At 58.6% G+C, this 27,936-nt stretch overlaps 1 protein-coding gene across 1 annotated transcript; it reads right to left on the reverse strand.

The window, feature by feature from the left end:
- Positions 1 to 1,298: 1,298 nt before the first annotated feature.
- On the reverse strand, positions 1,299 to 26,710 carry SEMA7A (semaphorin 7A (John Milton Hagen blood group)). The gene is made up of 14 exons (XM_036389827.2): positions 26,550 to 26,710; positions 12,328 to 12,461; positions 11,349 to 11,399; positions 10,830 to 10,925; positions 10,636 to 10,720; positions 9,551 to 9,661; positions 7,541 to 7,680; positions 7,088 to 7,266; positions 6,858 to 6,966; positions 5,837 to 6,035; positions 4,623 to 4,738; positions 3,863 to 4,014; positions 3,331 to 3,398; positions 1,299 to 2,843 (listed from the first exon to the last, which is right to left on the reverse strand). The coding sequence occupies exons 1-14, from the start codon at positions 26,662 to 26,664 to the stop codon at positions 2,497 to 2,499; spliced, it is 1,902 nt and encodes a 633-aa protein (XP_036245720.1). The 5' UTR covers positions 26,665 to 26,710; the 3' UTR covers positions 1,299 to 2,496.
- Positions 26,711 to 27,936: the final 1,226 nt, after the last annotated feature.

The raw sequence follows: 27,936 nt of genomic DNA on the forward strand, positions 1-27,936 counted from the left end.
AGACACTGGGGGACACCAAGAGACACTGGGGGACACGGAGGGACATCCTGGGCGTGCTCAGATCCCAGAATAATCCCGGGGACAGCGCGGGGACATCGCGGCTCCCTCGGGCAGCCCCGAGGCCACAACAAACCCCGGGTTTTGGCTGGCTGGATTTGAGGAAGCAGCGAGCGGGGCTAGGAGCATGTCCCGGGATAAAACCACACCCGCAGGGCTCGGCCTGCGCTGCTTTCCTCGGGGAATTCGGCAAAAAAATCTCCGCGGTTTGTCCTGGCTGCTGCCGGGGGCGGGGAGGTGGCGGCGAGGGGACAGCCTGCCCGTGTCGCTGTCACCCGGGGACTCCTGCTTGTCCCCGCGGGGCTCGGCCCCCTGCTCTCAGCCGGGTGTTTGGGCGAGGAAAGGGATTTTGGGCGGCCAAACTGGAATTCTGGTTGGGAATTCTTGAGCGTCACCTTCGTGCGCTGCTCCCGAGCCTCTTTCCCGGGATTTTGGGGCTTTGGGGTCCCACCGGTGGAGTTGGGAATGGGAGCAGCTCGGAGCCTGTGCTCTGCACCCAAAAATTCCCCCCGGGCTCTGCGGTCCTCGGCTGCCAAAATTCCCGTTCCTGGCTCGGGAATCGCCCGCTCCCGACTCCTGCCTCTCCCTTCCCGCACGCCGCCGGCTCCAGTGGGAATTCTGTGCCAAAGAGGGATGGAGGCAAGGAAAGGTTTTGCTTTTCGGCTGCCAAACCTCCCCGCTGTGAGGAGCAGGGACCCCTCAGTGCCACCCCCGTGTCCCCAGCGCCACCCGGCCGTGCGTCACTGCAGTCCTGAGCTGCAGCTCATTCGCCCATCCCGAAATATTCCCTGCGGGGAGAGGCCCGCCAGGAGCACCGGGAATTGCCGGGAAATGCTTGGGACGAGCCCCGAGCTGGCTCTGCCTTTGTGCCGGGGCCGATTTGATGGAGGCTTCAGTCGCTCCTGCCTTTTTTAGCACCTTCTAAAATCCCGAATTCCCGTTCCCTGCCTCCCTCCAGCCCTTTTTCCTCCCAGCACCAACCACCAGTTCGCTTTTCCCGAAAATCCGGAGCATCCCAGGCAGGAGTTGGGGAGATGGCTCCACACCATGAACCCCACCACAACTCCCAGCCCTCCTTTCCCAGGGCTGCTGCTCACTCCCTCCTTTGGGATTTCCAGCGGAAATTTGCTGCTGGATCAAAACAGGAGCCCCAAAACAGGGGCTGGAGAGAGCAGGACACAGAAAAAGGCCAGGGGAGATCCCGGCCCCCATCATTCCCAGTGAGAACCACGGCGCTCTCCTGCTTTTTTCCACTCTTTATTCCAACCATCCGCTTTGGTTACAGGTCTGAAAGGGTTGGGGAGGGTTTTTTGGTAGCTGTTGTGGTGGATTTTTTAAAATTTTCCTCTCCTGTGATCCGCCCCCACCTGCTGTAATATTATAAAATCCTACAAGACAGAAACGAGCAGTCGATATAATAAATATCTGTTAGTCCACAAAGTTAAAGTGCTTTGAGAAGGGCTGTGAGAAGCTCTGTCCTGGGCTGGGGATGGGGAACGTCTCGGGGATGTAGTGCAGTAGGAAGCTCTTGCCCGCTGCCTGCGGGCTCTGGACGTGGCCCCTCGGCCCCTCGGGCTCTCCTGAGTGAGCAGGAGCCGGGACAGGCATTGGAAGCACGGCCAGGGTGTCCCCTGGGTGTCCCCGCCCAGGGCAGGGCCGCTCCGGGCTGGGCGAGGTTGGGACATCGAGCGGGACCCACCCTTTGCAGGGGGACAATCCCGATTTTCACAGTTTAGTCTCGCTCCGAGACCTCCGAGAGCGCGGGGGAAGCGGAGCCCGGGCCTGCCCCGGGAACAGGGACAGAGGCGGGGACAGGCGCAGCCCCCCCGGTGCCCTGAGATCCGCGGCCGCTTTCCCTGAGGACGCCCGGGCCAGGGTGGGAGCGGGCACGGCCCCGCTGCGCTGCCCCTCAGCTGCCTGCAGAGCATTTGTGCGTCTCCAGCGTCTTCCCAGCGCCTCCCGCTCCGCTCCGGGCTCTGCTCCCACCTCCCCTTCCCGTCCCCACACCCCAAATCCAGTCACCTTCCGAGGCTTTTCCATGCAAATTCCCAACGCGGCGGCGGCGCCGATTCCCGACCTCCCTCCCACACTAAACAAAAAACAACGACCCGAGCCCCCCTCAAGCAGGAGGGGACTCGCCGGGGGCATCCCAGCCGCTGCCAACCCCAACATCACCCCCCAAAACCTCGGGAGGCAGCGGGCATCCCGCAGTCCGGAGGAGGCCGAGGGCCTGCTCCTCCTCCTCCTCCTCATCTTCATCACATGCAAGGAGCGGCCGCGCCCTGAGCATCAGCGCATGCATGGCTGGCCAGCGGGGCCGCCACCGCCGCGGCCACCGCGTGTCGCGCCCTCCTCCCGCGGCTCCGCCAGCGAGGCCGGCGGTGAGGGACGCTCAAAATCCACGGAGCTGCTGCAGCGGGCAGGGCGAGCGGGACGGCGTCAGTGGAAGAGCTCGGCCAGGGCCACCACGAGCAGCAGCTGGAGCCACGAGGCCAGCACGGCCGGGGCACAGCCGCGCTGCCACAGGAAGCGCTGGCGGTCCAGCAGGCGCTCCTTGACCAGCGCCTGGCGGAAGCCGTCCTCCTCGGACACACAGACGTAGTGGCCGTAGTGCTCGCGGCGCACGCTGGGGATGAAGTGGAAGCAGTCGTGCTGAGGGTGGGAGGTGTTGCAGCTCTTGATGAGCACGTCCTCGTGGTACCAGTTGTAGGTGGCGTAGTGGGACTCGATGGAGCAGTTGAGGTAGTAGCGGGACAGCGGCATCACCGAGATGTTCCGGAAGTCATCTGTGGGGACACGGGGGTGAGGGTGAGATGGTTGGGAGCAGTCTGGGTTTTTGTGGGGTGGAGGAAGACTCAGAGAGAGAGAGAGAGAACTCCTCGAAACTTCTGCTCTGCCCTGTCATTCCTGCTCCCATGTCTCTGTCTGAGAGCCCCTTAATTTCAAAATTATAACAATTTGGAGGGAGGGGGTTTACATTTTCTATTTCAGAGGAGGTTCCTGCCTTCCTTAACAGACACCTGTCTGTTCAAACTGAGATAAATGACCCATCCAAACCCGTCCAAATCCGTCCAAATCTATCCAAAATCATGCAAACCCATCCAAACTCATCTAACCCCCCAAATCCACCCAAACTCATCCAAATCTGTCCAAAGCCATCCAAGCCTGCCCAAACTCATCCAAACCCACTCAAACCCATCCAAGCCCATCCAAACCCACCCAAAGCCTGGAGAATCCAACAATTCTTTCCCCAGCCACCACATCTCTACGCACCTTCCTTGACGTCGCCCCTCTGGCAGCTTCCTCGCCACGAGTCCAAGTTCAGGTTCTGGAGCACGTCCCTGGGGGATGGGAATGGGAATAAGCACCAAGAGAACTTTGGGAAGTGGTGGTTCAGGGATGGGAATCCCCCATGATGAGCGGGAATCTCCCCATTCCCATCCCAATTTCAGAAGGCTGGAGGTGATCAACATGAGACCCAGCAGCAAGGAGAGGGGTTGGGTGCCCAAAACCCTTCAGAGGAGGGATGGATCCATGTAGGGCACCCCAAACTCTTGGGGAGAGAGGCTGAGTGCCCAAAACCCTTCAAGGGAGGGATGGATCTACACAGAGCACCCCAAATTCTTGGAAATAGGGGTTGGGTAGCCAAAACACTTCAAGGGAGTGATGGATCCACACAGAGCACCCCAAACCATTGAGGACAACACATCCACCCCAAACCCACGCGCGCACTCAATCCAGGAGGGTAATGCTGGGGCTGTGGGTGTTTGTCCAGTGGGATTGGGGTGGGAATGGCCCCCCAGACCTGCTGAGGGCCAGCGAGAGGCAGGAGCCGTTGGCCCAGCCGCAGTAGGGGTCCCTGGCCAGCACGCAGCTGTGGCAGTTGTTGCGGTAGGCCCCGCACATGTCCATGGGCAGCTCCAGGACGCGGCTGCTGGAGCCCACGTAGAGCACGGCCTGCAGGAGGAGAGCACAGGAACGGTCATTCCGTGTCCCAGGGAAGGTCAGGAAGGAGCTGGAGCTGCTGGAAGGAGGCCAAGGAGATGCTCCAAGGGTGGAGCTCCTCTAGAGCCAGGCTGGGAGAGCTGGGGATGTTCACCTGGAGAGGAGAAGGCTCCAGAGAGAGCTCAGAGCCCCTTGCAAGGCCTGGAGGGGCTCAAGGAGAGCTGGAGAGGGAATTTGGAGTGACAGGACACAGGGAAAGGTTTCCCACTACCAGAAGGCAGGGATGGATGGGATATTGGGAAGGAATTGTTCCCTGGGAGGGTGGGGAGGGGCCAGGATGGAATTCCCAGAGCAGCTGTGGCTGCCCCTGAGTCCCTGGAAGTGCCCAAGGCCAGGGTGGGCACTGGGACTTGGAGCACACTGGGATAGCGCAAGGTGGGAATGGATTAAAGGTCATAGGGTGACCATTAAAGTGATCATTAAAGGTCATCATAGGGTGATCACTGAAGGTCCCTTCCAACCCAAATAGTTCCATGATTTCACTCCCAGACCCCGGGGCTGGCCCTGACCCACCCATGCCTGACCCACACCATCCTCCCGCCCCCGGAGCAGGGACCCACCCTGGCGTGGTCCAGGATCATGGACTGGATGGGATCCTTGTTGGGGAACACCTGGATCTCCACGATGTTCTGCACCCCATCTGGCAGCTCCACCACCTTGTGGATGGACCCCTTGTCTGGGGAGAGAGAGGGCACAGCCCTGGTGAGGGGGTGACAGTGCCAGGAGGTGCCTCCTGGGCCTGACACCCAGCGAGGGCAGGAGCAGCACCCCGAGGAAACAGGCTTGGGAATCCTCGGGTTTCCCCCTTCCCAAAGGATCCCTTCTCCCCTCTGCCAGCGGGAGGGGAGCCCAGCTCGTGTAGGACTCCCAGGTGACTCTGTGCCCATCCCACAGCCCTTCCTGTTGGATCAAGCTGCCCAGGGGGACCCTGCAGGGCATTGGCTGTGTTTAGACCCAGGATTCTGCAAATTCTCTATGGCTCTGTCCCTCTGTTTCTCTGTATTTCAACTCTATTTCTCTGTTTCTCTCTCTGTTTCTCTCTGACTCTGTTTCTGTTTCTGTATTTATTTCTGTTTCTCTCTAACTTTATTGCTCTGTTTCTCTATTTCTCTCCATTTCTCTCTTTCTCTCTAACTCTGTTTCTCTGTTCCTGTATTTCTGTTTCTCAATTTCTTCATTTCTCTATTTATTGCTCTATTTTTTCTCTTTCTCTTTCTCTGCTTCTCTTTAACTCTGTTTTCCTGTCTCTCTCTAACTCTGTTGCTCTAATTTTCTATTTCTCTCTTTTTCTGTTTGTCTCTATTTCTCTGTTTCTACCTCTCTTGTTCTGTTTCTCTATTTCTCTCTATTTCTCTGTTTCTCTCTAACTATAAAATCCCAAATCCATCATTTGTGGGCCCCAATCCAACCCCAGCTACCCATGAGAGCCGGCTGCACTTTCTCCATCACAAAATCAGGAATTTAAACCCCAGCAGGTCCCTCCACGAGTGCCAGGGAACACATCCCACAGATGGGAGGCACCAGGACAGCTCGGGAAGCACCAGAAAACGACGGAGCTGCTCCTTGGGGAAGGATTTCTGCCCCCCAGCACAAACCGTGCCCGCCTCCCCCGTGCCTGGGACGCTGCCCGGAGCCTGCCCGTGCCCACACAGCCAGCCTGGCAGCGTTCTGCTGTTCCCGAAATTTGGCAGCTTGCCACTGCCTGACGAGCATATGCCAGGCTGGGCACGCAGCCCTGCCCGCGGGGAACGTCCCCTGCATGGTGTCCCCGCACCTGTGGCCAGGTAGAGGACGTTGTAGCGGCGCCCGTCGCCCGCGGCCACCTCGTGCACGCCGATTTTCTGGTAGCGGTGCTTGTTGTGGAACAGGGGGCTCCGGGACGGGGACAGCGGCTCCACCCGCTCCTCCACCTCCGGGTGGCTGTCCGCGATCTTGAAGGTCTCGCTCGGCGTGTGCTGCCCCGAGGGGACGCACTGCGGGACAGGGGACAGGAGGGGACAAAAGGGACACTCAGAGGGTGCTGCCCCGAGGGGACAAAAGGGACCCGAGTCAGAGGGTGCTGCCCCGAGGGGATGCACTGCGGGACAGGGGACAGGAGGGGACAAAAGGGACACTCAGAGGGTGCTGCCCCGAGGGGACAAAAGGGACCCGAGTCAGAGGGTGCTGCCCCGAGGGGATGCACTGCGGGACAAGGGACAGGAGGGGACAAAAGGGACACTCAGAGGGTGCTGCACCGAGGGGACGCATTGTGGGCAGAGGGGACAGAAGGGGACAAAAGACACCAGAGTCAGAGGGTGCTGCCCCGAGGAGACAAAAGGGGACAAAGGGGACAAAAGGGACCGGAGTCAGAGGGTGCTGCCCCGAGGAGACAAAAGGGACCAGAGTCAGAGGGTGCTGCCCAGAGGACGCACTGAGGGAGAGGGGACAGAAGGGGACAAAAGGGACCAGACTCAGAGGTGCTGCCCGGAGAGGACAAACTGTGGGCACAGGGGACAAAAGGCACCAGAGTCAGAGGGTGCTGCCCCCGAGGGGACGCACTGCGGGCAGAGGGGACAAAAGGCAGAGTCAGAGGTGGGCGGGGCGCTGAGGATGGCGGGGGAAGGGGACAGCTCTTCCCCACGGGTTTTGTCACTGTGCCCGTGCCAGGTGCCCTCTGAGATCCTCTCTCCCCGTGCTTTCCATGAACGAATCGAACCTTTTCCAGCCTCCCTCTGTTCCCAGCTGGTCCCTCCCTCCGTGTCCCCTTCCCGAGGTCCCCCGGGCCTCCCGCGGGGCGGCTCCTGCCCCTCCCTCACCTGGCCGGGTTTGACCTCCGGGGTGGGGCCGTTGTAGCCTTTGAGCCGCGATGTCCTGAACACGTTGTCGATATCCCCGAAGGAGTAAACACAGACGGCAGAGCTTCCCCTGAGGGGACAACGACAGAGTCAGGGGGGACACCGTGCTGTGCCCACCACCGTGCCTGCTCCAGCTGTTTTCCAGAGGGAAAAGAGGGCTGGAAGGGAGGATTTGGGCCAGGGCCCCTCACCAGGTGTTGGTGAAGAGCCCGTAGACCTTGGAGCGCCGCCAGTCGCCCGCAGGGACAAAGAAGACGTCCTGCAGCCAGTTGAAGTTGCCCTTGGTGACAGGGTCCACGCAGATCAGGGTGGCCTTGAGGAATGTGGTCCACTTGGAGGCTGAGAGGGAGCTGGTTCCTCCCCTGTCCTCCTGGGGGATAGGGACAGGAGGGAGGGAGTCAGGGTTTGGGGAGGAACACCCCAAAATGCCCATCCTGATGGGGAACTGTGGGATGCTGCCCCAATCCCGTTCCTGCCATCCCGGTGAGACGGAGCAGGGAATTCTCTCCCCTACGAGGCTGAAGGACAAGGCTGTGCCCCACTCATAGGGGCCAAACCAAGCTTGGCTAAGCCCAGGGGAGCTGGCACATGCCCTGTCCCCCCAGAGCTGTCCTGGCTGCCACCCCAGCCTGTCCCCAAGGTACCTTACACAGCTGGGCCACCCGTGAGATGTTCCGGGGCGCCTCAGGGCTCTTGTCTGGGTTGTCCTCGCGGAAGAAGTAATAAATCTTGTCCTGGTGAGGCTCCTCGTGCCTCAGCGTGGTGGCCTTGACAAACTGAGGGTCTGGGGAGGCAAGGGACAGAGCTTGGACCTGATTTCATCGGGGGAGCCAGCAGTGGGGACAGGGCAGGGAGTGGGACACGGCTGTGGCCCAGGGAAAGGACAGCTCCGAGCCAAGGCTGCCCCTGCTGATCCTTGGGAAGGCTGAGCTAGAACTGAGACTAGATAGAGTTAAATAATAAAGCAGGGATTTATTAAAAGGATCTCCCCAATGGATCCACCTTGGGCAGCATAAGAGCCAACCAAGATGAAAACCAAAATGGTCACAAAAATGGACACAAAGGTCTCTGACTTTTATAAGTTCTGCTCCATTTGCATATTGGACTTAATTGTCCAATTACAGCTTCAGGTTATGAATCTCATCCTTCTTGTTTTTTCTCTTCAGCCCATGTTGTTTATGCCCTTGGGCCTGAGATTTGGATCCCTTGTCCTTGGTCCCCAGCTGGAGCAGGAATTGTTTTGTCTCTCTGCTCTGTGCACAGAGCTCACCATCCCCTAACTCAGCTCACCAGACCCACCCACTAAAGCCGCACAGAATCTGAAAAATATAAAAGCTAAACCTGAGGCATCAGTGCCACCTTCCCAGTGCCTGACTGCACAGACTCATTCCCTGGAGCCTGGGGAAGCCCTGGCAGCCACAGAAACCAAGTCCCTCCCGCTCTGGGAGCTGTTGTGGGAAGGAAGGAAGGAAGGATCCCTCAGGAGGAGCGATCCGTGCTGTGCGTTGGGAAAACCCCGTAACACCGTTCCTATCAATGCACCCCTGGGTCCCTCTGAGCATCCTGAGCTGCTGTTTCCATGGCAGGGAATCCCCAGGGATCAGAGCCTTGCTGTTCCCACAGCAGGGAATGTCCCAGGATCAGCCTGGCAGCCCTGGGGCTCTCAGGTCTGGCTTGGTTTCCCCTTCCCTGTTTTATTCTGCTGTCATTTTAATTCCATTTTTTTCCCATTAATCCCCCATTTCCCCCCTGGGAAGCCACCACAGCAGCCACCACAAGCCCCAGGAAGTGGAGCAGGGTCCTTTCCCCATGTCCCCTCCCTGTCCCTGCCCTGAGTATGGCCTGGCTGGGTTTTGCCCAGGGCCCCTGCCCACATTGGAAGTTGCCCAATGCTGCGGGGCAGCTGCCGGGCATTTTGCACAATGCAATTTCCTTCCACCCCACAGGAGGGACTTGCCAGCCTCATTTCCCCATGCCCCAAGGACAGGGAAGTCACTTTTGTGCTGGTTTGGGACAGGGCTCAGGGGAAGCAGGCAGCTGGCTCCCTCCTGGCTGGCACCAAGGGCACCTGATCTGTCAGACTGAGCTTAGGGGGCACTGGGGCAGTACAGCTGCACCACAAACTAGAGTTTCTGTACATAGGATGGAGGGGGGCAACATTTAACTGTGGATCTCCCCCAGCACAAAATTCCATTGCCAAAGAACCAGGAATTTCCAGTTCTTGATGTTCAGAAGGTGCTTTAAGAAGATCAGGGACCCAATGATGTTAAGGTTATGGGATTTATCTCATTGGTAGGTTTACACCAATATTTGTCACCACTGGGTATTGGCCACTCCTTGGCTGGCACTGGCACACCAAACAGGTCACAAAGGGTTTGTTTGGGCTCAAACTGGTCAAACATTTGGTGTCTGAGCCTGCTGACTTGGCCAAAGCAACCCAAACGTTCCTCTCTGGTGGATCTACAGCCATATCTACACTGCAAAAGCCAGCAAACCAAAACTAATAAATTTTGCTTAGTCTGACACTGATCAGCCCCCACAAGAGGCTCTGGAGCTTCTCCTGCCCCCTGCCAGCTGTGGGGGGGCAGAGTCCAGTGGGGATAATGTCCCCCCAGTGGGGATAATGTCCCCCCAGTGGGAATGTCCCCACTCACTCTGCATCACCGTGTCACTGGTGTAGAGCTCTCCCCCGCCCCTCACGCGGCGGAATCGAGGGATCTTCCCATTCTGCTGGCTCTTCTTGATGGTGGAGTAGATGTCCTGGCCTGTGGGGAGAGGATGAGGAGGAGTGAAAGCAGTCAGGAATTCCATTGCAGGGATGGTGGGTATGGAACAGGAATCCCATTCCTGACACCCAGTCCTTGAAGGGTGGCAGGGACACATTCTTGGAAGGATCCTCACCTGTCTCCACACCAGGCCTGGAGCAGTGGGGTCACTGCAGGCCCTCCTTCCCAGGTCCCTCCTGACCCAAAGCATTCTCAATTCAGGTCCTTCTCAGGTCCCTCCCAACCCAAAGCATTCCTGATTCAGGAAACTCCTCCCAAGGTCCCTCTTGACCCAAAACATTCCTGATTCAGGTCCCTTCCCAGGTCCTTCCTCCCAAAGTCCCTCTTGACCCAAAGCATTCCTGATTCGGGTCTCTCCTTCCCAGGTCCCTCCCGACCCAAAGCATTCCTGATTCAGGTCCCTCCTCCCAAGGTCCCTCTTGACCCAAAGCATTCCTGATTCAGGTCCCTCCTTCCCAGGTCCCTCTTGACCCAAAGAATTCTCAATTCAGGTTCCTCCCCACCCAAAGCAATCCCAATTCAGGTCCCTCTTTCTGAGGTCCCTCCCCACCCAAAACATTCCTGATTCAGGTCCCTCCTTCCCAGGTCCCTCTTGACCCAAAGAATTCTTGATTCTGGTTCCTCCCAACCCAAAGCATTCCCAATTCAGGTCCCTCTTTCTGAGGTCCCTCCCCACCCAAAACATTCCTGATTCAAGTCCTTCTCAGGTCCCTTCTGACCCAAAACACTCCTGATTCCCAACATTCCTCCCACGCAGAGCCCCCATCCCACGCCCCAGTGGGAATCTCCAGCCTCTGTCCCAACGGGATGTGCATTTCCATGGGGACAAAATGAGGAGAGCCAAGGGGACAAAGCCCTCAGAGCAGCCTCAGGGGGTTGCTGTTTGTCCCAGGGAGGCTTTGAGCACAACAAAACCACAGGAAAACAGGAAAATGGGAAAATATCCCACTTACCATCAACAACGACGAGGGTGTTGGAGTCAGGGGTGAAGGGAGCGATCCCTCTCCCATCCCAGGGCAGGCTCTCCTTCCTCTGCGTCTGGGGAAGGACAGAAGGGGATCCTGAGTGGGGTCAGGCCAGGTTTTCTCCAGCCAGGAAATCCAATCCCTTCTGGGAAATCCCCCCCAGAAGGGGGAAGGATCCGTACCACGTTCCAGCAGGTGGGAGCGCAGGCGCCGGTCCCGCACACCAGGAGCCCGTCCCCGTACTGCTCCACCAGGGTCAGGTAATTCCGGCTGTCCTCCTGCAGGGGGAGAGGAGCCTGGCCATGGCACAGAGCCCCCAGCACCACACCAATTCCCAGATCCCTCCTGGGTTTTCCCAGATCTCCTCATCCAGAGGGAGCTCATGAGGAGCACACACAGCTCCTTCAATCAAATACTCCAGCCCTCCCCATCCCGCTGTTCCCTCTTCAACCCAAATCCTCCCCATCCCGTTTTTCCTTGAACCACTCAAATCCTCCCCATCCTGTTATTCCTTCAACCCAAATATTCCCCATCCCATTATTCCTTCTTTAATCCAAATCCTCCCCATCCCATTATTCCTTCAACCCAAATCCTCCCCATCCCGTTATTCCTTCCTTCAACACAAATCCTCCCCATCCCATTATTTCCTCCTTCAACCCAAATCCTCCCCATCCCATTGTTCCCTCATGGGTGGGACCTACCAAATTCCCAGAGGACATGCACTGGCCTTCATTTCTCACTGGGAACTCTTCCTAGGATAAAGGAGAGGGAAATGTTTCCATTCCTGCTCTCCCAAGGCCATCAGGCGTGGGCTCAGCGTGCCACAAGGTCACCAAACCCACGAGGTGTCCTTGTCCCCCACCCCTGGTGCCTGAAATCCTGCAGGAAGGCCAGGCTGGAGGCCAGTGACGAAATCTGAGCATTGCTGCTCTCAATTCAGAAAGGATCCCCAGCAGGAAACAGTCAGGATGGATCCAGAAAGGATCCCTGGCTGGAAAAATCCAGGATGGATCCAGAAAGGATCTCCTGGAAACAGCCAGGATGGATCCAGAAAGGATCCCTGGCTGGAAAAATCCAGGGTGGATCCAGAAAGGATTCCAGTCTAGAAAGAGCCAGGATGGATCCAAAAAGGATTCCAGGATGGAAACATTTGGGATGGATCCAGAAAGGATCTAAAGCTGGAAACATCCAGGATGGATCCAGAAATGATCCCTGGATGGGAATATCCGGGATGCAACCAGAAAGGATCCCTGCATGGAAATAGCTATGATGGATCCAGAAAGGATCCCAGGCTGGGAACATCTGCCCTGTGGGACAGTGAGAACCTCTGAGGGATCCCACCCAAGGTAGAACCCGCCCGTGGACAACACAGAAAATTTAACACTAATCCTAATCCTAATCCTAACTCTAACCCTAAACCCAACCCTAACCCACAGGGATCCCACCCAGGGGAGAACAGGGGAGACTGAACCCTGCCCATGGCCAACAGGGGAGACTGAACCCTAACCCCAACCCCAACCTAACCCTAACCATTCTTTCCTGCTGGGCTTTTGCTTCCTGGCACGATGGAGCTAGCTGGGCCCAGACCAGGCTCATCCAGGCTCAGAATGTGGGTTGGGAGATGGATCCCAGACCCTTTTTATGGGGTTTTGCTCCAAACCCGTCAGCAGCGCCCCTCACCGTGTAGTTCTCACGCGTTGCAAAGTCGTAGTAGTAGAGCCTCCCCTCGCCCCCGATGTAGATGGAGGAGGTGTTTTCCTGGTGGAAGAACACTGGGAACCTCTCCCTCCGTGGGAACACATATTCCTTGGCACCTGGGAAGGGCACACACCTCAGGGAGCTGCTCTGGGGGCACCTGCTGAGCCCATCCCTTCCCGTGCCCTTGGAGGATGGACAGAATTTGGATCCCAGGAGGGATGGACAGGGTTTGGATCCCAGGAGGGATGGACAGGGTTTGGATCCCAGGAGGATCAACAGGGTTTGGATCTCCAGGAAGATGGACACTGTTTGGATCTCCAGAAGGGATGGACAGGGTTTGGATCTCCAGGAGAATCAAGAGGGTTTGGATCCCAGGAGGGATGGACAGGGTTTGGATCTCAGGAGTATGGACAGGGTTTGGATCTCCAGGAGGGATGAACAGGGTTTGGATCCCAGGAAGGATAGACAGGGTTTGGATCCCAGGAGGGATGGACAGGGTTTGGATCCCAGGAGGGATGTACAGGGTTTGGATCTCCAGGAAGATGGACACTGTTTGGATCTCCAGAAGGGATGGACAGGGTTTGGATCTCCAGGAGAATCAAGAGGGTTTGGATCCTAGGAGGGATGGACAGGGTTTGGATCTCAGGAGTATGGACAGGGTTTGGATCCCAGGAAGGATGGACAGGGTTTGGATCTCAGGAAGGATGGACAGGGTTAGGATCTCAGGAGTATGGACAGGGTTTGGATCCCAGAAGAGTTGGACAGGGTTTGGATCCCAGAAGGGATGGATCCCAGGCCAGTGCCCACGCCTGACAGATGAAAGTTTCACCCAAAAGCACCACCCCCAGACTCCATGTCCCAGACAGGAACAAAAAGCGACAGCCAGCCTTCAGACGTCCCGGCTGGCAGCAGATCCAGCTGTCTGCCCCTCTGCCCTTCCTCTTTCACATCCCACCTTCTCCAGCCCCCCTTCCCTACAAACCCCCTCCATCCCCACTGCGTGGGCTGGGCGAGGCTGGTCCTTTTTCCCCCCCGGGATCCCAAAACCCGAGGTGTGCACGGGGATCGCTCCGGGGCTCAGGGCCGCCCTCTGCCCGGCGCTCCGACCTCTCCATTCCCGCTTTCCCCTTTCCCAAACACAGCGGCCTCTGCCCTGGGCAGCGCTCCCAGCATTCGGCCAAAGGCTGAGAACGCCGCTGGAGCTGGCAGCCGGCACTGTCGGGTAATTAATCAGCGGCGCGTGGCTCTTAATTGCCAGGGCTGGCACTTGGCACTGCCCAGCCCGGGGCTCCCTCTGCCCCGCCCAGCAAGAGGCACCTCGGGGGTCACCGGGGCGCTGAATTCCCGCTGGGTTTGGGGGTTATTCCCATCTCCTGCGGGTCTCTCATCCCTTAAAACAAGCAGAGTTTTCCCAGCAGGGCTTGGGGAAGCTGCCAGAATCCCCAGGTGCAATTTGGAGACACAATGAGGGGACAGCTCCCTGTGCCCTTCCCCTGAGACCCTCCCTTCCTTCCCCCACTGTGCCCTGCCCAGCCTTCCCTGTGTCCAAAGGCTCCAAGAAACCCCTGACCCCGAGCTGGAGAAGCTGGCACAGAACCTTCCAGGCTGATTCTGCAGCCAGGCTCAGTCCCAGCCTGCCCAGGACAGGCACAATCCCCTTCACACCCTCTCCCTTCCCAAAAACCCCATTAAAGTGCCGTGACCCCATCACCAACACACCTCGAGGGGCTCTGCCCAGACCTCACCAAGCTTTACTGGGTTTGAAACCCCAGCCCCTAAATCTCTGCTAAGCCAGGCAAATCTTCAAGTTTTGAGCTGGAGCTCCAAACTCAGCTCCTCCTCCTCTCCCACATTTCTCTCCTGCTGCCCTGAGGCTCCTTTGGGGGCTCTTCCTGAGTTCCCCGAGCCCCACCGAGCTGTCAGCCGCAAACAAAGCAGCCCTAAACAATCATTTGGCCGGCGCCGAGGTTGTTGTTTATCCTGCAGCTCCCCGGGGACTGAATCAGAGCCGAGAGAGGAAACAGCTCTGCCAGCCTCCAGCGAGCCTGGGCTGGGCTCGGAGCTGGCAACGGAGCCTCTGAGCGCTTCCAGCAGCGCCTGCTGGGGTCCCTGTGCTGCTGGGGTGGCCCTCAGGGGCTGCTCCTAAGCCCTGTAGGGCTGGTCCTAAGCCCTGCAGAGCTGGTCCTACCTAAGCCCTGCAGAGCCGGTCCTAAGCCCTGCAGAGCCGGTTCCAAGTCCTGCTCTGCCTGCTGCAGCTTGGGTTAGGGAAGGGGTTTGGATCCTGGTGGGATGGAGGAACATCCCTGCACCCCAAGCTATGAGTCTGGGATTTGATCATCCCTGCACCCCAAACTGCAGGTCTGGGGTTTGATCATCCCTGCACCCCAAAATGCAGGTCTGGGGTTTGATCATCCCTGCACCCCAAAATGCAGGTCTGGAATTTGATCATCTCTGCACCCCAAAATGCAGGTCTGGGGTTTGATCCCCTTCTCTCCTGGTGGAATGGGGGGACATCCCAGCACCACAAACTGCGTGTCTGGGGTTTGAACAGCATCAGGAGATGAGGATGAGGAGGCAGAGGGCATCATCTCAGTGCCAGAAAAGCATGGAATTGTTGGCAATGGAAGAGACCCTAATTCCATGTTGTGCCAAGGGCAGGGACACCTTCCACTGTGCCAGGGTGCTCCAAGCCCCATCCAGCCTGGCCTTGGACACTTCCAGGGACAGGGCTGTGTCCCATTGTGTCCCCAAAGAACGGGACATCTCTCAAAAGCTGCTTTTGACTCTGGAAAGCAAGGCCGTGTCCCTTGGAGGGCTTGGCCCTGCTGTCACCCCCGCCCCCAAATCCATCTCCGGGGGACACAGGGCTCATTCCCAGAGCCTGGCTGACCCCTCCGAGCCCCTGTGCCCGACGTTTGCCACCAGCCCCGCGGCTGGGGAGGCAATCAATGGCACCACTGTCCCTGGAAATGTCCCCTGGAAATGTCCCCGCTGCGGGGCCTGAATGGGAGAAAGGGCGGCTTTGTGCTGGGCAGAGCTCCCGCCAGAGGGGAGGGAGCAGGGACATCAAATCAGGGACAAGGGCACCCGGGGGCATCCCAGAGGATGCCGGGGCTGAGGGAAGGGAGCAGGGATGAGAACCAAGAGATGCTCCAGATATGATGGAGATGTTATAAATACACATTATAATATTGGCTTTTTGCAAATATTAAAATGGATTTTATATGTGTGGTGCTCTTGGCTGATGCCACAATAACCTTTCCTCTATGGTCCTTGTCCCTTACTGTCCTTTATTTAACTTTTTACATTTTCACAGGAGGGTGCACATGTTTCTCACAGAGAGAAGGGAACAATCCTGCTTTCCATCCAGCCTTTGGTGACAGGGCAAGTGGCTCCCTGTGGGACCAAGAGTCCCTTGAGAAGCACCAGAGCATCCCAAGGCATCCCAAAGCATCCCAAGGCATCTCGGAGCATCCTGGAGCATCCCAGAACATCCCAAAGCATCTGAGAGCATCCTGGAGCATCCCAGAACATCCCAAAGCATCTGGGAGCATCCTGGAGCATCACAGAACATCCCAGAGCATTCTGGAACATTCCAGAGCATCCTGGAGCATCCTGGAGCATCCCAGAACGTCCCAGAGCATCCTGAAGCATCCCAGAGCATCCTGGAACATCCCAGAGCATCCCAGAAGATCCCAAAGTGTCCAGCAGCATCCCAGAGCACCCTGGAGCATCCTGGAGCCAGCAGTTCCCACCCCTGGAGCAGAGGGGCAGCGTGGGCTGCAGCCTCTCCCGGCAAACCCCATCTCCCAGCCCGCCTGGGGCTGAGTCAGCACTGCCTCTCCCTCTCCCTCTCCCCTCCTCTCCAGCATTCCCGGCTGGCAGCGCCTCCCGCAGCCCAGACGCTCCTGAGTCACCGGCTCGCACCGCTCCCGGCTCGGGAAAAAAAGGAATTTCTGGGATTAAACCCTTTTCTGACTTCTTCTGATTGCTATGGTGTGATTTATAGATCTGTACTGCCTCACCACCCTTGACATGAGACTGAAAATGGAAGAAAAGGTTTTAAAACTCCTCTCCGTTGCCCCATCTCTGGGTCAGGAAAGGGTTAAATCCGACAGGAATTCTGTGGGGATGCGGAGCTGGGGCGGAGCAGGGTGGAGGGGATGGTACTGACGGGATAAAATCAGGATTCGAAGTAAAGCATTTATCTGAAATATTTATCTGAAATAAAGGGAAGTGGAAGTGGGATGGGAGCAGAACCTGCTGGGTTCTGGGAGCTGGGGCAGGCATGAGGCACTTCCTTCATTTCCTGCCCTTAAATCCCTTCAAAGTGGGAAAAATCTTGGATTGTGAGGTGGGAGAGCAGGGCAGGGAGTCTGTCTGGCCCTGGAATTGTCCACTCCTGGAAGTGCTCTCTCCTGGAATTCCCCCCTCCTGGAATTGCCCTTTCCCTGGAATTGCCCCCTCCTGGAATTCCCTGCCCCTGGAATTGCCCCCTCCTGGAATTCCCTGCCCCTGGAATTGCCCCCTCCTGGAATTCCCTCTCCCTGGAACTGCCCTCTCCCCTGGAATTGCCCTCCCCTGGCACTGCCCGTTCCCACAGGGCCCCTCGGCTGAGCTGTGCCACCCCGGGCTCTCCTGTCGCTGTCACAGGACGGGGACACGCGGCCGAGCCGCCAGCACGCGGCAAACCGGGATTGGCACGGGGCACACCGGGATTGGCACGGGCGCGGTGCCGAGCGCTGGCAGCCGCGGTGCCCGGGAAGTGTCGCTGTGACGCGTGGCAGCGCTGTCACTCGCGGTGGCCCCGATGGCACTGCCACCTGCTCCGCTGCCCGCGCAGCCGCCAAACATTCCCCAGCTCGGATCCCTTTCCCCACCGCCGTGACACGTTCCCACCTCGATGACAGCGCGTCCGGCTGGGATCGGCGCGGGAGGCAGCAGGAAACGCTGACTGAAGGGCTGGGAATGTGGGAGTGTCCCCTGGATGTCACCTGGGACGCTCTCATCCCGGCTCTGAGTCAGGGCGAGCAATCCCGGAGCTCCACATCGATCCCGCTGCTGGGATAGCACTGGGAGCTGCCTGGATGCGGTGACACCAATCCCTGTCCCATTGCCAGTCTGGATGTGGTGACACCAAGATCCCTGTCCCACTCCCGATGAGGTGACACTGATCCCTGTCCCTCTCCCAGTCCTGGTCAGGATGTGGTGACACCAATCCCTGTCCATTGTCAGTCTGGATGAGGTGACACTGATCCCTGTCCCGCTCCCTATGCAGTGACACCGATCCCTGTCCTGTTCCTAATGTGGTGACATCAATCTCTGTCCCACTCCCGATGTGGTGACACCGATCCCTGTCCCTCTCCTGGTCTGGATGCAGTGACACTGATCTGTGTCCTGCCCCCGCTCCTGATGCGGTGACACTGATCCCTGCCCCACTCCAGGTCTGGATGTGGTGACATTGATCCCTGTCCCGCTCCCAATGTGATAACACCGGTCCCTGTCCCACTCCCGCTGCGGAACAAGCCCTGTCCCACTCCTGATGCGGTGACACTCATCCCTGCTCCACTCCCAATATGGTGACACCGCTCCCTGTCTCATTGTCAGTCTGGATGCAGTGATACAAGATCCCTGTCCCACTCCCTCTTCCCACAGGATGTGTGACAGCAGCCCAGGTCCCCTTTTCTCAGGACTGTGATTCAGGGCCACTCCCTGAGTCACTCAGGACTCCATCCCAGCTCCCAAACTCCGCAGTGCGGCTGGAGTTTCATCATTCCCTCAGACCAGGCCAGGCCAGGAGCACAATCCCTGCATTTCCCACCTTCCCACCCTCTCCCAGGGGGACAGGGACACTCCAGGGTCCCCTCTGTCCCCAGAGCAGGGCTGGATTCACCACACTGCTGCCTCCCTCCTACCCAAGCTCCAGCAAGAAGCCAAGCTGCATTTTCTCTCTCTTTTCTTTTTTTTTAGACATTCTATAAATTCCCAAATTGAGGCATTTGAGGAAGAGGAAATATGTCTCCAAGGAGCTGCTGTGCTAAGTTTTCCTTCCAGCATGATTTGCTCAAAGGGAACAGAGTGACACGAGGGAACAGTGTGACACCAAGGAGGGGGGCACAGCGGGGACAGGAGTGTCCCATTCCCATGGGATGGAGCCTCAGGCAGCCTTGGCAGGCACTTGGGACAGAGCCTGCAACAATGGGGTTTTTTATAGAAACAGCCTGACTGTAAATGAGGCATTTCGGGAGTTTTGGGCAGGTTTGCTCTGACCTGCCACGGAAAATTTGAAGGGTTGTGACTGTGAGGTCCCAGCACCATCCCACACCTCATGAGGAGTGACACATTTCTCATCTTCTGGATGGGTTTCCGAGAAGGAGGCAAAAGAAGAAATGTAAGTGGCAAGAAATGTGTGGAGGCCACTTCCTCTGCTGTGGCCTCCTGTCCCCAGCCCCTGCCAGGGCTGCACCCCAGGAGCAGGGTCCTGTATCCCCAGAGTCCCCAGGGACACCCCTCTGGAGAAGGAGAGCCTGGAAGGAAGGGAGAGGGATCACCCCAGGCTGAGGGATCACCCCAGGGCAGCCCTGTCGTGTTTCGGGTTGCCCCGTGCCCCAACCTGAGTCATCTCTCAAAGGAAGCAGAAGCAGCAGAGCAGAAGTGATAGCAACACCTCCAGGTTTCTGTCCCATCCCCCCAGGAGCTCCCTCCGGGTCCAAACCCCACCCTGGCCCCACTTTTGTTCCCTCCACGTTCCTGTGCAATCCCCAGGAGCTCCCTCGGTGGCAGCCGCAGCGAGGGAAGGTGGCTCCAAATCCCACCCTGGCCCTGCTCTTGTTCCCTCCATGTTCCTGTCCCTCCCTCTGGGTCCAAATCCCACCCTGGCCCCGCTCTCACTCCCTCCACGTTCCCCTCTCCTGCCCAGCTCGGAGCTGACAGGATCGTGGCCACCTGTCCCTGCTTTCCTGCTCTCCCCTGTTCCTGAAAGGAGCAGGGACCCCCAAAAACTCCTGGGGCAACCAGACAGAAAGTGAAGTGAGCCGTTCCCTGCTTCCCTCGGCCGGGGAACACGCAGCTCCCTGCCAGGGCTGTGTGTCCATCCCACCCCGAGGCTGGAACGTGGACCAGCGAGTCCTGGTGGAATTCCCAGGGTTTCCAAAGGCAGCCCAGCCTCTCTCGTGCCCCTGGGGCAGGGAAGGGCAGGGGCCAGGCTCGAAGGTGCCTGGGCCGGGCCTTCCCGCAGCAGCATCCCAGGAAGAAGCATTAAAAGGTTTTCCAAAGTGCTTTCCCATCAGCCCGGGCTGGGTAAAAGCCCTGACGGGAATTTTGCCGTTCCCTCCATCCTGCAGGAAAGGCTGCGGTTCCCAAAAGCAGGAACTGGGGCTGTGGGCTGCTTTCCTTCCCATTTTTCAGCTGGGACCTGGGGGAGGCTTCAGTTGCTCCCTCAGAACCAGCACAGACAGGAGAGAGGGACTAGGGGGACACACAGCCCTAAAACCCACTAAGGGGCCCAGGAGCTGGCAGGAAACCCCAAAGAAAGAGGCGTGAAAGCAGCCAGAGCCACCTCACAGCTCTGTCTCACCCTGAGAGCCTGGCAAGGCACAGCCACGGGGCTCATCCGGAGTTTCTCATCCCCCCTCCCCGAGATGCTTTGGAGATGAGCGGCGATTCATCACCGCGGCCTCCCTTTCTTATCTCACCTCATCTTATCTCACCTCTGCCTCCCCAGCCCTTCCGTCCTCTCCGAGCAAAGGGCACGGCCTTGTGGGACCACCAACCTCCTCACCCAGCCGGGTTTTCTGTCCAGCTGGGAATTCCTCTATCCCGCTTTTCCCCTGCTCCTTTTCCCCCGTTCCTGCACTCCCGGGGTGCTCATTGTGCCCTGGAGAGATCCCTGCCCTGCCCAGCTTTTCCCTTGCCCCTTTTCCCCTCTATCCCTGCACTCCCAGGGTGCTCATTGTGCCCTGGGGAGCTCCCTGTCTTGTCCAGCCTTTCCCTTGCCCCTTTCCCTGAGCTCCCAGGGTGCTCACCGTGCCCTGGAGAGATCCCTGCCCAGCTTTTCCCTTTTCCCCTCTATCCCTGCACTCCCGGGGTGCTCCTTGTGCCTTGGGCAGCTCGCTGCCCTTCCCAGCTTTTCCCGAGCCGGGCAGACAATGGAGCTCGCATTAGCCGGGATAATCCATTCCACAAAAGCCGGCGATCCCGATGCCCGGCAGGGCCACGCTGCAGAGCACTCTCGGAGCACACAAATGGGCTTTTTCAGAGGCACTCTCCGAAAGGAAATATCCTGGCACGTCAATTATTCCCGAGCTAATTCTGGGAGCGCCTTGGGGGGGAAAATCCCTTTTGGTTTGGGAACTGAGCTGCCGGGTTTGGGATTGGGATTTGGGATCCCAGAAGCTCTTGTGGGAGCTGTGCTGCCGATATCCCTGCTCCAAGCTGGAGCTGGAATTGATCCCAAACACCCACTCAACAACAGAGACCCCCTAACCTGCATCCCGCAGGGAACAAGCCCTGGATTCAAAGCCGGGGCTCTGCTCGCCCCACGCTCCGGGAACGCTGGAATTCTCCTTATTAAACATCAAACCCCTGGCTGGCGGGCTCGGCAGCAATTCCATGAATACTAACACGGCCCCACTCTGGCTCCCCCCATAATTATGCAGCACTGGAGCTGCAAGGCGAGGCCAGAGCCTTTGATTCCGTGGATTTGTGCCATCCGCCAAGTCCGGCCTTCCCGGCTGCACCCCACGGCTGCAGGGACTAAATTTAGAGCCAGGTTTTGCCACTTTCCAAAAGCTCTGCTCTGCAGTGCTGGTCCCAGGCTGTGATGATGGAATTTTATCCAACAATGGCAAAAGCACTGCTGGATGTTGTGTCAGTGCAACAAAGGATGGATTCGGCGGATCCGGGGAGCCCCTCCCAGCCCAGGAAAGTCAAACATTGATTTCCCAGGAAAGGCCTTCCAAGGGGAAAAGCTGCCCCAAGCAGTTCCAGGAGCATCCAGCAGCAGAACAACCCTGCTCCACCCACTTCCTTATCCCAGCTCCCCACAGCTGGAAAATCCTTCCAGGGCAAGGGTGGGCACAGGGAACAGCCACCTTGGTGTCCCCAGGGAGGTTCTGAGTGGGAAGATCCAGAGGTTTCATCCTTGTGGAATGCAGGTGAGGCCCTTCCTAGTGGGATCAGGGATGGCCCTGCTGTGCCCTTCCCAGTGGGATTGGGAAGGATCCCAGTGGGGTTGGGACTGGCCCTGCTATGCCCTTCACAGAAGCATTGGGAAGAAACCCAATGGGATTGGGAATGACCCTGCCATGCCTTTCCAAGTGGGATTGGGAATGACCTCACCATGCCCTTCCCAGTGGGATCAGGAAGGATCCCAATGGGATTGGGAATGACCCCACCATGCCCATCCCAATGGGATTGGGAAGGATCCCAGTGGGATCAGGAATGGCCTGCCTGCCATGCCCTTCCCAGTGGGATTGGGAGTGGCCCCACTGTGCCCATTGGGATTGGGAAGGATCCCAGTGGGGTCAGGAATGGCCCCACTGTGCCCTTCCCATTGGGGTCAGGAAGGATCCCAGTGGGATCAGGAATGGCCCCACTGTGCCCTTCCAGCCTCCTCCTACTTCTTCCCACACCTGCTGTGTGCTCCAGGTGAGTGCCAGCCCCGGGCCATTCCGGCTTTGTGCCAGCACCCTCTGTGTGCCCTATGACCCGGGACACGGATTTCCCATTCCCCTCACGTCCAGCCCCGGTTGCAGCTCCGCATTCCCCAGACCCGGAAAGCCCCGGGGGCAGGAATGTGAAACGCCGAGATCCCAGCACAGCCTGGCCAGGGCAGTGCGAGGGCAGGTCCCTGGCTGGGACCGGCCTAGAATTCCTCAAGGCAACTCCCGGAACTCGCCGTGCCTGTCCCTCCCACCTGCCAGACGGGAATATTTGCCCCCAGTGCTTAACGAGACGGGGAATCATCGCTGCCTGACCCAGTAAGGCAAGGCAGGGAGGGGACAGGTGACAGAGGCAGAGCTGTCATTAAGGGCTGTATCACCCAAACCCCACTCCTCAATTACACCTCCACATCCTGCTCCCCTGGCACTCCCACGGCGTGCCACACGGGTGGGGCTGGCAGCAAAAGGGGGCCCAGCAGGAGGAACCAGCCCTATTTCTGGAGCAGCCTGGAATAGCCATGGAGCTGGCTGGAACCCATTTCCCCTCCTCGCTCTCCTCGCTCACCTCCCAACCCTTTTTAGGATGCGAGATCTTCCCTAAAAAGCACCTCGGACTTAGATTTATTCCGTGCTCAAGCTTAGATTTAGCTTGTACTCAAGCACTCAGGTCTAAATTTAGTCTGTCCCATTTAAGCACTGACTGCATCATCCACAGAACACCTTCCCAGGCCGGTTTTCAGCAGTTCCGTCCCCAAATTGGCTGGTGCAGAGCTGGGAGTTTGGTCAGAAATTGGCATCTGGCTCCTTTTTCCAGCCACAACTTCCATCAATCGTGCCCTGCCTGTTGTTTTTGTGTCGTGCTCTTGCAACAGGAGGTGCCTGTGATTCACTCCATTTGTTTGGTTTGCTTTTCTTCTTTTTCAATCTGTGCACAGCAAAACATATTTCTTTTTTCTTTTTTTTTTTTTTTTTCCTTCCCCAACCAACATTTTCAGTTCCCAGCATCCCCCAACCCTGTGAAAAAGGAGAAAATAGCACTGCTGGGAAAGCGAGCAGCTTTCTCCTGGAAATGGTGATGCTCTGAGAGCTTGGTGGGAAAGTGTCCTACAAAGATGTTTCACACCATGGGACCACAAAAAACCCCAGAGATGCTGTCACCGAGGAGAAAAGCTGCTGCTGGCACCAGAAATCCCTCGTTTGCCGCAACAGGAGGAGATGAGGACCTCAAGGATCATCTCATCCCATGCCCTGCCATGGTCAGGGACACCTTCCACTGTCCCAGGGTGCTCCAAGCCTCGCTTTGGGCACTGCCAGGGATCCAGGGGCAGCCACAGCTTCTCTGGGAATTCCATCCCAGCCAGGAATTCCTTCCCAACATCCCATCCATCCCTGCCCTTTGGCATTGGGAGCCGTTCCCTGCGTCCTGTCCCTCTATCCCTGATCCCAAGCCCCTCTGCAGCTCTTTCCAGAAGGTTCTGGGGGGACCCAGCCCTGCCGTGCCAGGAGGGCACGGAGAGTTCCCCGCCAGCCCTGCTGACACAGCTCTCCCTGTCAGGGAGGCAGCCAAGCCTAGCAAAGCCCAGGAGCCGTTCCAGGCGGATTCCCAGAAATGCCAATCCAAGGGCCCGCTGTAGCCCGGGGCGGGTTTGAGCCAGCTCACCCCGCCGAGGGTCAAGTGTATAATCCCGCCCTTCCCTCGGGGACCTCCTTATCTCTGCTGCCTGCGGCTTCCAGCTCACCTGTTAATGAGCTGGGAATAATTAAACAGCCGGAGCCCAGCCCACCCCGCGGTGGGTTGAGTTTTCCCCGGCGCTCTGCACGTGTGGCTGAGCGTGGCAGCAGCTCCAGCCCAGCCTGCGCTGCAAAGGCCGCGGGCTGCAGCAGCCCGAGCCCGCCGCAGGCTCCGTGCCACGCTCAGCGTTTTGTGATGCTCGGTGACTTTCCGGTCAGGAGACAGCCGGGCTGGGCTGTCCCCTCCGCTGTCACCCTGCCCCGGTCCTGGGACACGCCGAGCAGCAATAGCTCCGTGCGGGATGCGGCTGCACCTTTGGCAAAGCGCAGCCCAGCCGGGCAGGGGAAAAATCCAGGGAGGCAGGGGAGGATGAGGAGGGAGGGAATGATGGGAACACGCCTCGAGTTCAGCCCGCAGGAACTCGGAGCCCTCCGCAGGACACGGGGAAGGGCAGCGGCCAGGGACACTCCGGGGTCAGCCTCCAAAGGGAACGGGGCAAACGTCCTGCCAGCAGAAATGTCACACAGCAAAGGTCAGCTCCATATCACTGCTCGAGTCAGGAGGGAACCCTGCAGAGCCAGGTGTGCCTGGCAGTGACCACTTGCCCACGGCCACCTGTGCAGGCTGCAGGGGCCACGGAGCTGCAGAAAAATGAGCTCCAAAGTGCTGGGAATTGTTAATGCAGGAGCTCCGAGCAGCAGGACAGGCGCGCGGTGCTCCTTTGTCTGCAGGGGTGAGCCCAGGGTTGTGCCACCTCAGCCTGGGGATGTTTTGTCCCACATCCCCACCTCACCTCAGATATTTCTTACTGGAACTGGAGGCCAAAGCAGCGGAGCTGCAGCAAGGGCAGGGTTTGATGGATCCTGGGAAGCTCCAGATGTCACCAAACCGGTAGATTTGAGCTTTCTGCTGTCACAGACTCACTGTGCATGGTGCTGGTGAGGGGAGCGAGGCCGAGGGATGGAAAAGCAGCTGCAGCTTTGCCCGATTTCCTGCGCTGCAGGCAGGGAGGGATCGCTCCTGCAGAGAGCCCGGCTCTGCCCAGCCCCACAGATCCGCACCCTCGCCCTCCTCGGGGCTGGGACACGTGGAGGTGCCTTTGCCGAGCCGCATCACCTGCTGCCTGTGCGGGGCCGTGGCGTGGAAGAAATTTAATTAGGGGAGAGCTGCCAGCTCCTGCAGAGCCCAGGGCCAGCCCTGCACCACTGCAAAGGCAGCAGCGGGCCCGGAACGCTGCTCCCCACCCCCAGGAACGGGGGGCAGAGCTGGAAATCATCCCTGCGAGCTAAAGAGCAGCACTGCGAGCTGAAAGTCAGCCCTGCGGGCTGGAAATCGGCCCTGCGGCTCCATCCCCCCCGCTCGGCTGGCGAGGGCCGGGCTCGGAGCGGGCTGCAGCTGCGGCAGCCACGTGCTGAGCCCGGAACGCTGAACATGCTGAGCTTTCAGTGCGCCCGGGCCACCGGGAAGTTCAGCGGGGGTTCGCGGCCACAGCAGCCCCCAGCCCGTTTCCTCATCCTCCGCCTCCTCGCTCACCCACTGCCCTACTTGGGGAGGGTAGAGGTGACACCAAGGAGATGTGAAATAGGACACGGCTCGCTCCCATCGCTCCCTGACTGCAATACCACTCTAGCTCGGGGCCCTCCCGAGTTCTCAGAAATAATTACAGGCACAGATAAGCACAGAAAGGAGAGCAGGTGAAATTTCCTGATTGGTTTCGGTGACAGGTGCTAGCAGCCTTCAGTGCCACCCAGACACTGGTGAGCGACGAGTGACAGCATTGTGCAGGGACACAGGTGGGGATCGGCCACTCCATCCCCTCCCTGTCCCTCGATTTCCAGCCACGCCGAACCCCACCGCTGTCGGGAACAGGGGGAATGTCCCCGGAGCAGCAGCTCCCGTCCCCTTTTCCCGCAGCCACCGCCGGTGACGCCATAGCGGAGCAGCCTCCCCTGCCCTGCGCGGCGGTACCGCTCCCCTTTGTGTGACAAGGTGACAGCAGAGGCCACCCCCGAGCCGCGCACACGGCCAGCACCCCCCTCCCCGCTCTGCCAGCCCGGGGAAGGGCACGCAAATGCCAGCGGAGGAGAACAGATGGCACGGAACGAAGCGGGGGAAATGGGCGTTCTCGGAAGTTGCCAGGGAATGGGGAGCAACAGAGGAGCCCTTGTGCTGCAGAGCCCGCCCGGCAAAGCCAACGGGGTCTTTGTTCCAGCCAGCCCGGAGGGGATTCATCCCAAAACTCGTGATGAAACCAGCGCCGACACACCAGGCTCAGAGCCTTGAAAACATTTCTTTGTTCGGGTTCGCCCAGATCCAATCTGGTTACAAAGTCCTTACGTGCCGTTTGTAAATTTTTTCCCCTGAGACCAGCGGTCCTTGGCAAATATTTACTCCCCAAACTCGTCTGCAGCGAGTAGGGCGAGTTCAAGCAGATAAATAAGTGCATTAACTATGTAAATATATACTTCTGCTTTCTGGAGTGCCGCAAGTTAGGAAATGTGTCAGAGCTTTTTGACAGCCTTTAATATACCCAGCAGATAAGGGGGGAAAAAGCGCTTTTCGACAGCCTTTAATGTCCCCAGCTCGCAGGAAAATGCTTTTAAAACATAAAAAAGAAAAAAGAAAAGAACCGTCTAAAAAACCAATTAAAAGCCAACAGCCTCAACCCACAGGCATTTAACGAGAGCCAAAAGCCTCCCCGAGGACACAAAAGAAATAGAAATAACCCGAGTGCTCAAAGGACGAGCCCCCGGTAGGAAGGAGCCGGCGCGGGGAGCAGCCGCATGCCGAGGGCGCAGCCCGGGACTCACCTTGGGGAGCCGCGATGATCCTGGGGTTCACCTTGGGGCGCCCCGCTGCCCACGTGCCCAGCTGGCCGAGCCACAGGGCCACCAGGAGGGCAACAGGCGACTTCCTCCTGCCCATTCCTAGTCCGGGAGCGAGCCGGGATCGGCAGCCAGGCGGGCTGACAGCTGCATCTCCCCGCGTACAAAAGGCTGCGAGCAGCCGGGCGCAGCCAATGGTGAGGGGAGGGCGGGCCTTCCACAGCAAAAATGGAGTAAAACCCTCAGCAGCTCGCGTAACACACCTGAGCTCCGGCACGGCTTTTACCGCAAGGGTTTGGGGGGGGTTTTTTTGGGTTTTGATCCTTCTCCTCGGTGACGGGAAAGTGCGGGGGTCGGTGTTTTTGTGCCCCGCGGAAAAGTCGCAGCTGGGCCGGGGTTTGCCAAGAACTTCCCGCGGGGGCTGCGGAGGGAAATAAGAGGTTGGGACGAGTGAGAGGGGAACGGAAATAGGGCCGAGAATAGGGGCAGAGAGGGGGTGGTGTGACACGGGGGTATGCCCTGAGCCAGGTGCGGTGGCATGAGGGGGAACAGCTGGATGGGGAATGGCACAGCTGGATCCAGGAGGAGCGGGATGCAGTAGGGCCAGCAGAAAAGGGCCACTCCTAAGGACACCCGAGTGTCACCACGCTGTCACACCCCCTCTCCCGAGCACACGTGGCGGGGAACGACATCCCTGAGTGGATGTCACGCTCCGGGAGCCGGCAGGAAGGTGAGCCCTGCCCGAGCATCCCGAACCCTGGTGACGCGGCTGCTCCCCCAAAGGACACCCCGCGGGTGGCACGGTCACCTTTCTGTCGCAAAGGTCCCCCCGGGGAGGCCCGGGAGCCTTTGTGGCTCTGGTTAATGAGAGGAGCGGGGCATTCCGAGCACGGAGAGCGAGCCGGGACGTGACCGGAATGGGAGAAGCCCACCGGGAAGAAGCCGCAGCTGCGCCCTTTAAAGCGGCGATTGAAGCTCGGCCCCGGCCCCGCTCCGCTCCTGGAGGGGCGAGCAGGGGCAGGGCAAGGGGGGCACGCTGAAAGGAGCAAAAATAAATTAATGAGCCGGCTAATGGTGGATTTGAAGGAGCCACAGGGATTTCCCGGCGCTTCTTTGTGTCTGTGGGTTCACCTTTCTTAGGCCACGCAGCTGCCGGGGTAATTACAGGGGGAAGACACACACTCACTTCTGGCAGTGGTGATTTCCAGCCCTGAAGCGTTCTGAGCTCAGCCCGAACTGCCCTGGGGGCAGCTGCAGGTCCCTGTTTGCTCCCTGAGCTGCCAGACCCTGTTATCACCTGGTTTCCAGCAGGAAAAAAGGAGTTTTCTTCCTGAAAAAGTAGTTTTCTTCCCCAAAAACAACCCCAAAAAAG

This window comes from Molothrus ater, chromosome 13 (assembly GCF_012460135.2).
Source record: "Molothrus ater isolate BHLD 08-10-18 breed brown headed cowbird chromosome 13, BPBGC_Mater_1.1, whole genome shotgun sequence".
NCBI lineage: Eukaryota > Metazoa > Chordata > Aves > Passeriformes > Icteridae > Molothrus > Molothrus ater.

Coding starts and splice junctions, on each gene's coding strand:
- SEMA7A (XM_036389827.2), bottom strand. CDS start 26,664: ATGGGCAGGAGGAAGTCGCCTGTTGCCCTCCTGGTGGCCCTGTGGCTC. Junction 10,721..10,829: donor CTCCCACCTGCTGGAACGTG/GTACGGATCCTT, acceptor GTCCTTCCCCAG/ACGCAGAGGAAGGAGAGCCT. Junction 9,662..10,635: donor CACCCTCGTCGTTGTTGATG/GTAAGTGGGATA, acceptor CTCTCCCCACAG/GCCAGGACATCTACTCCACC.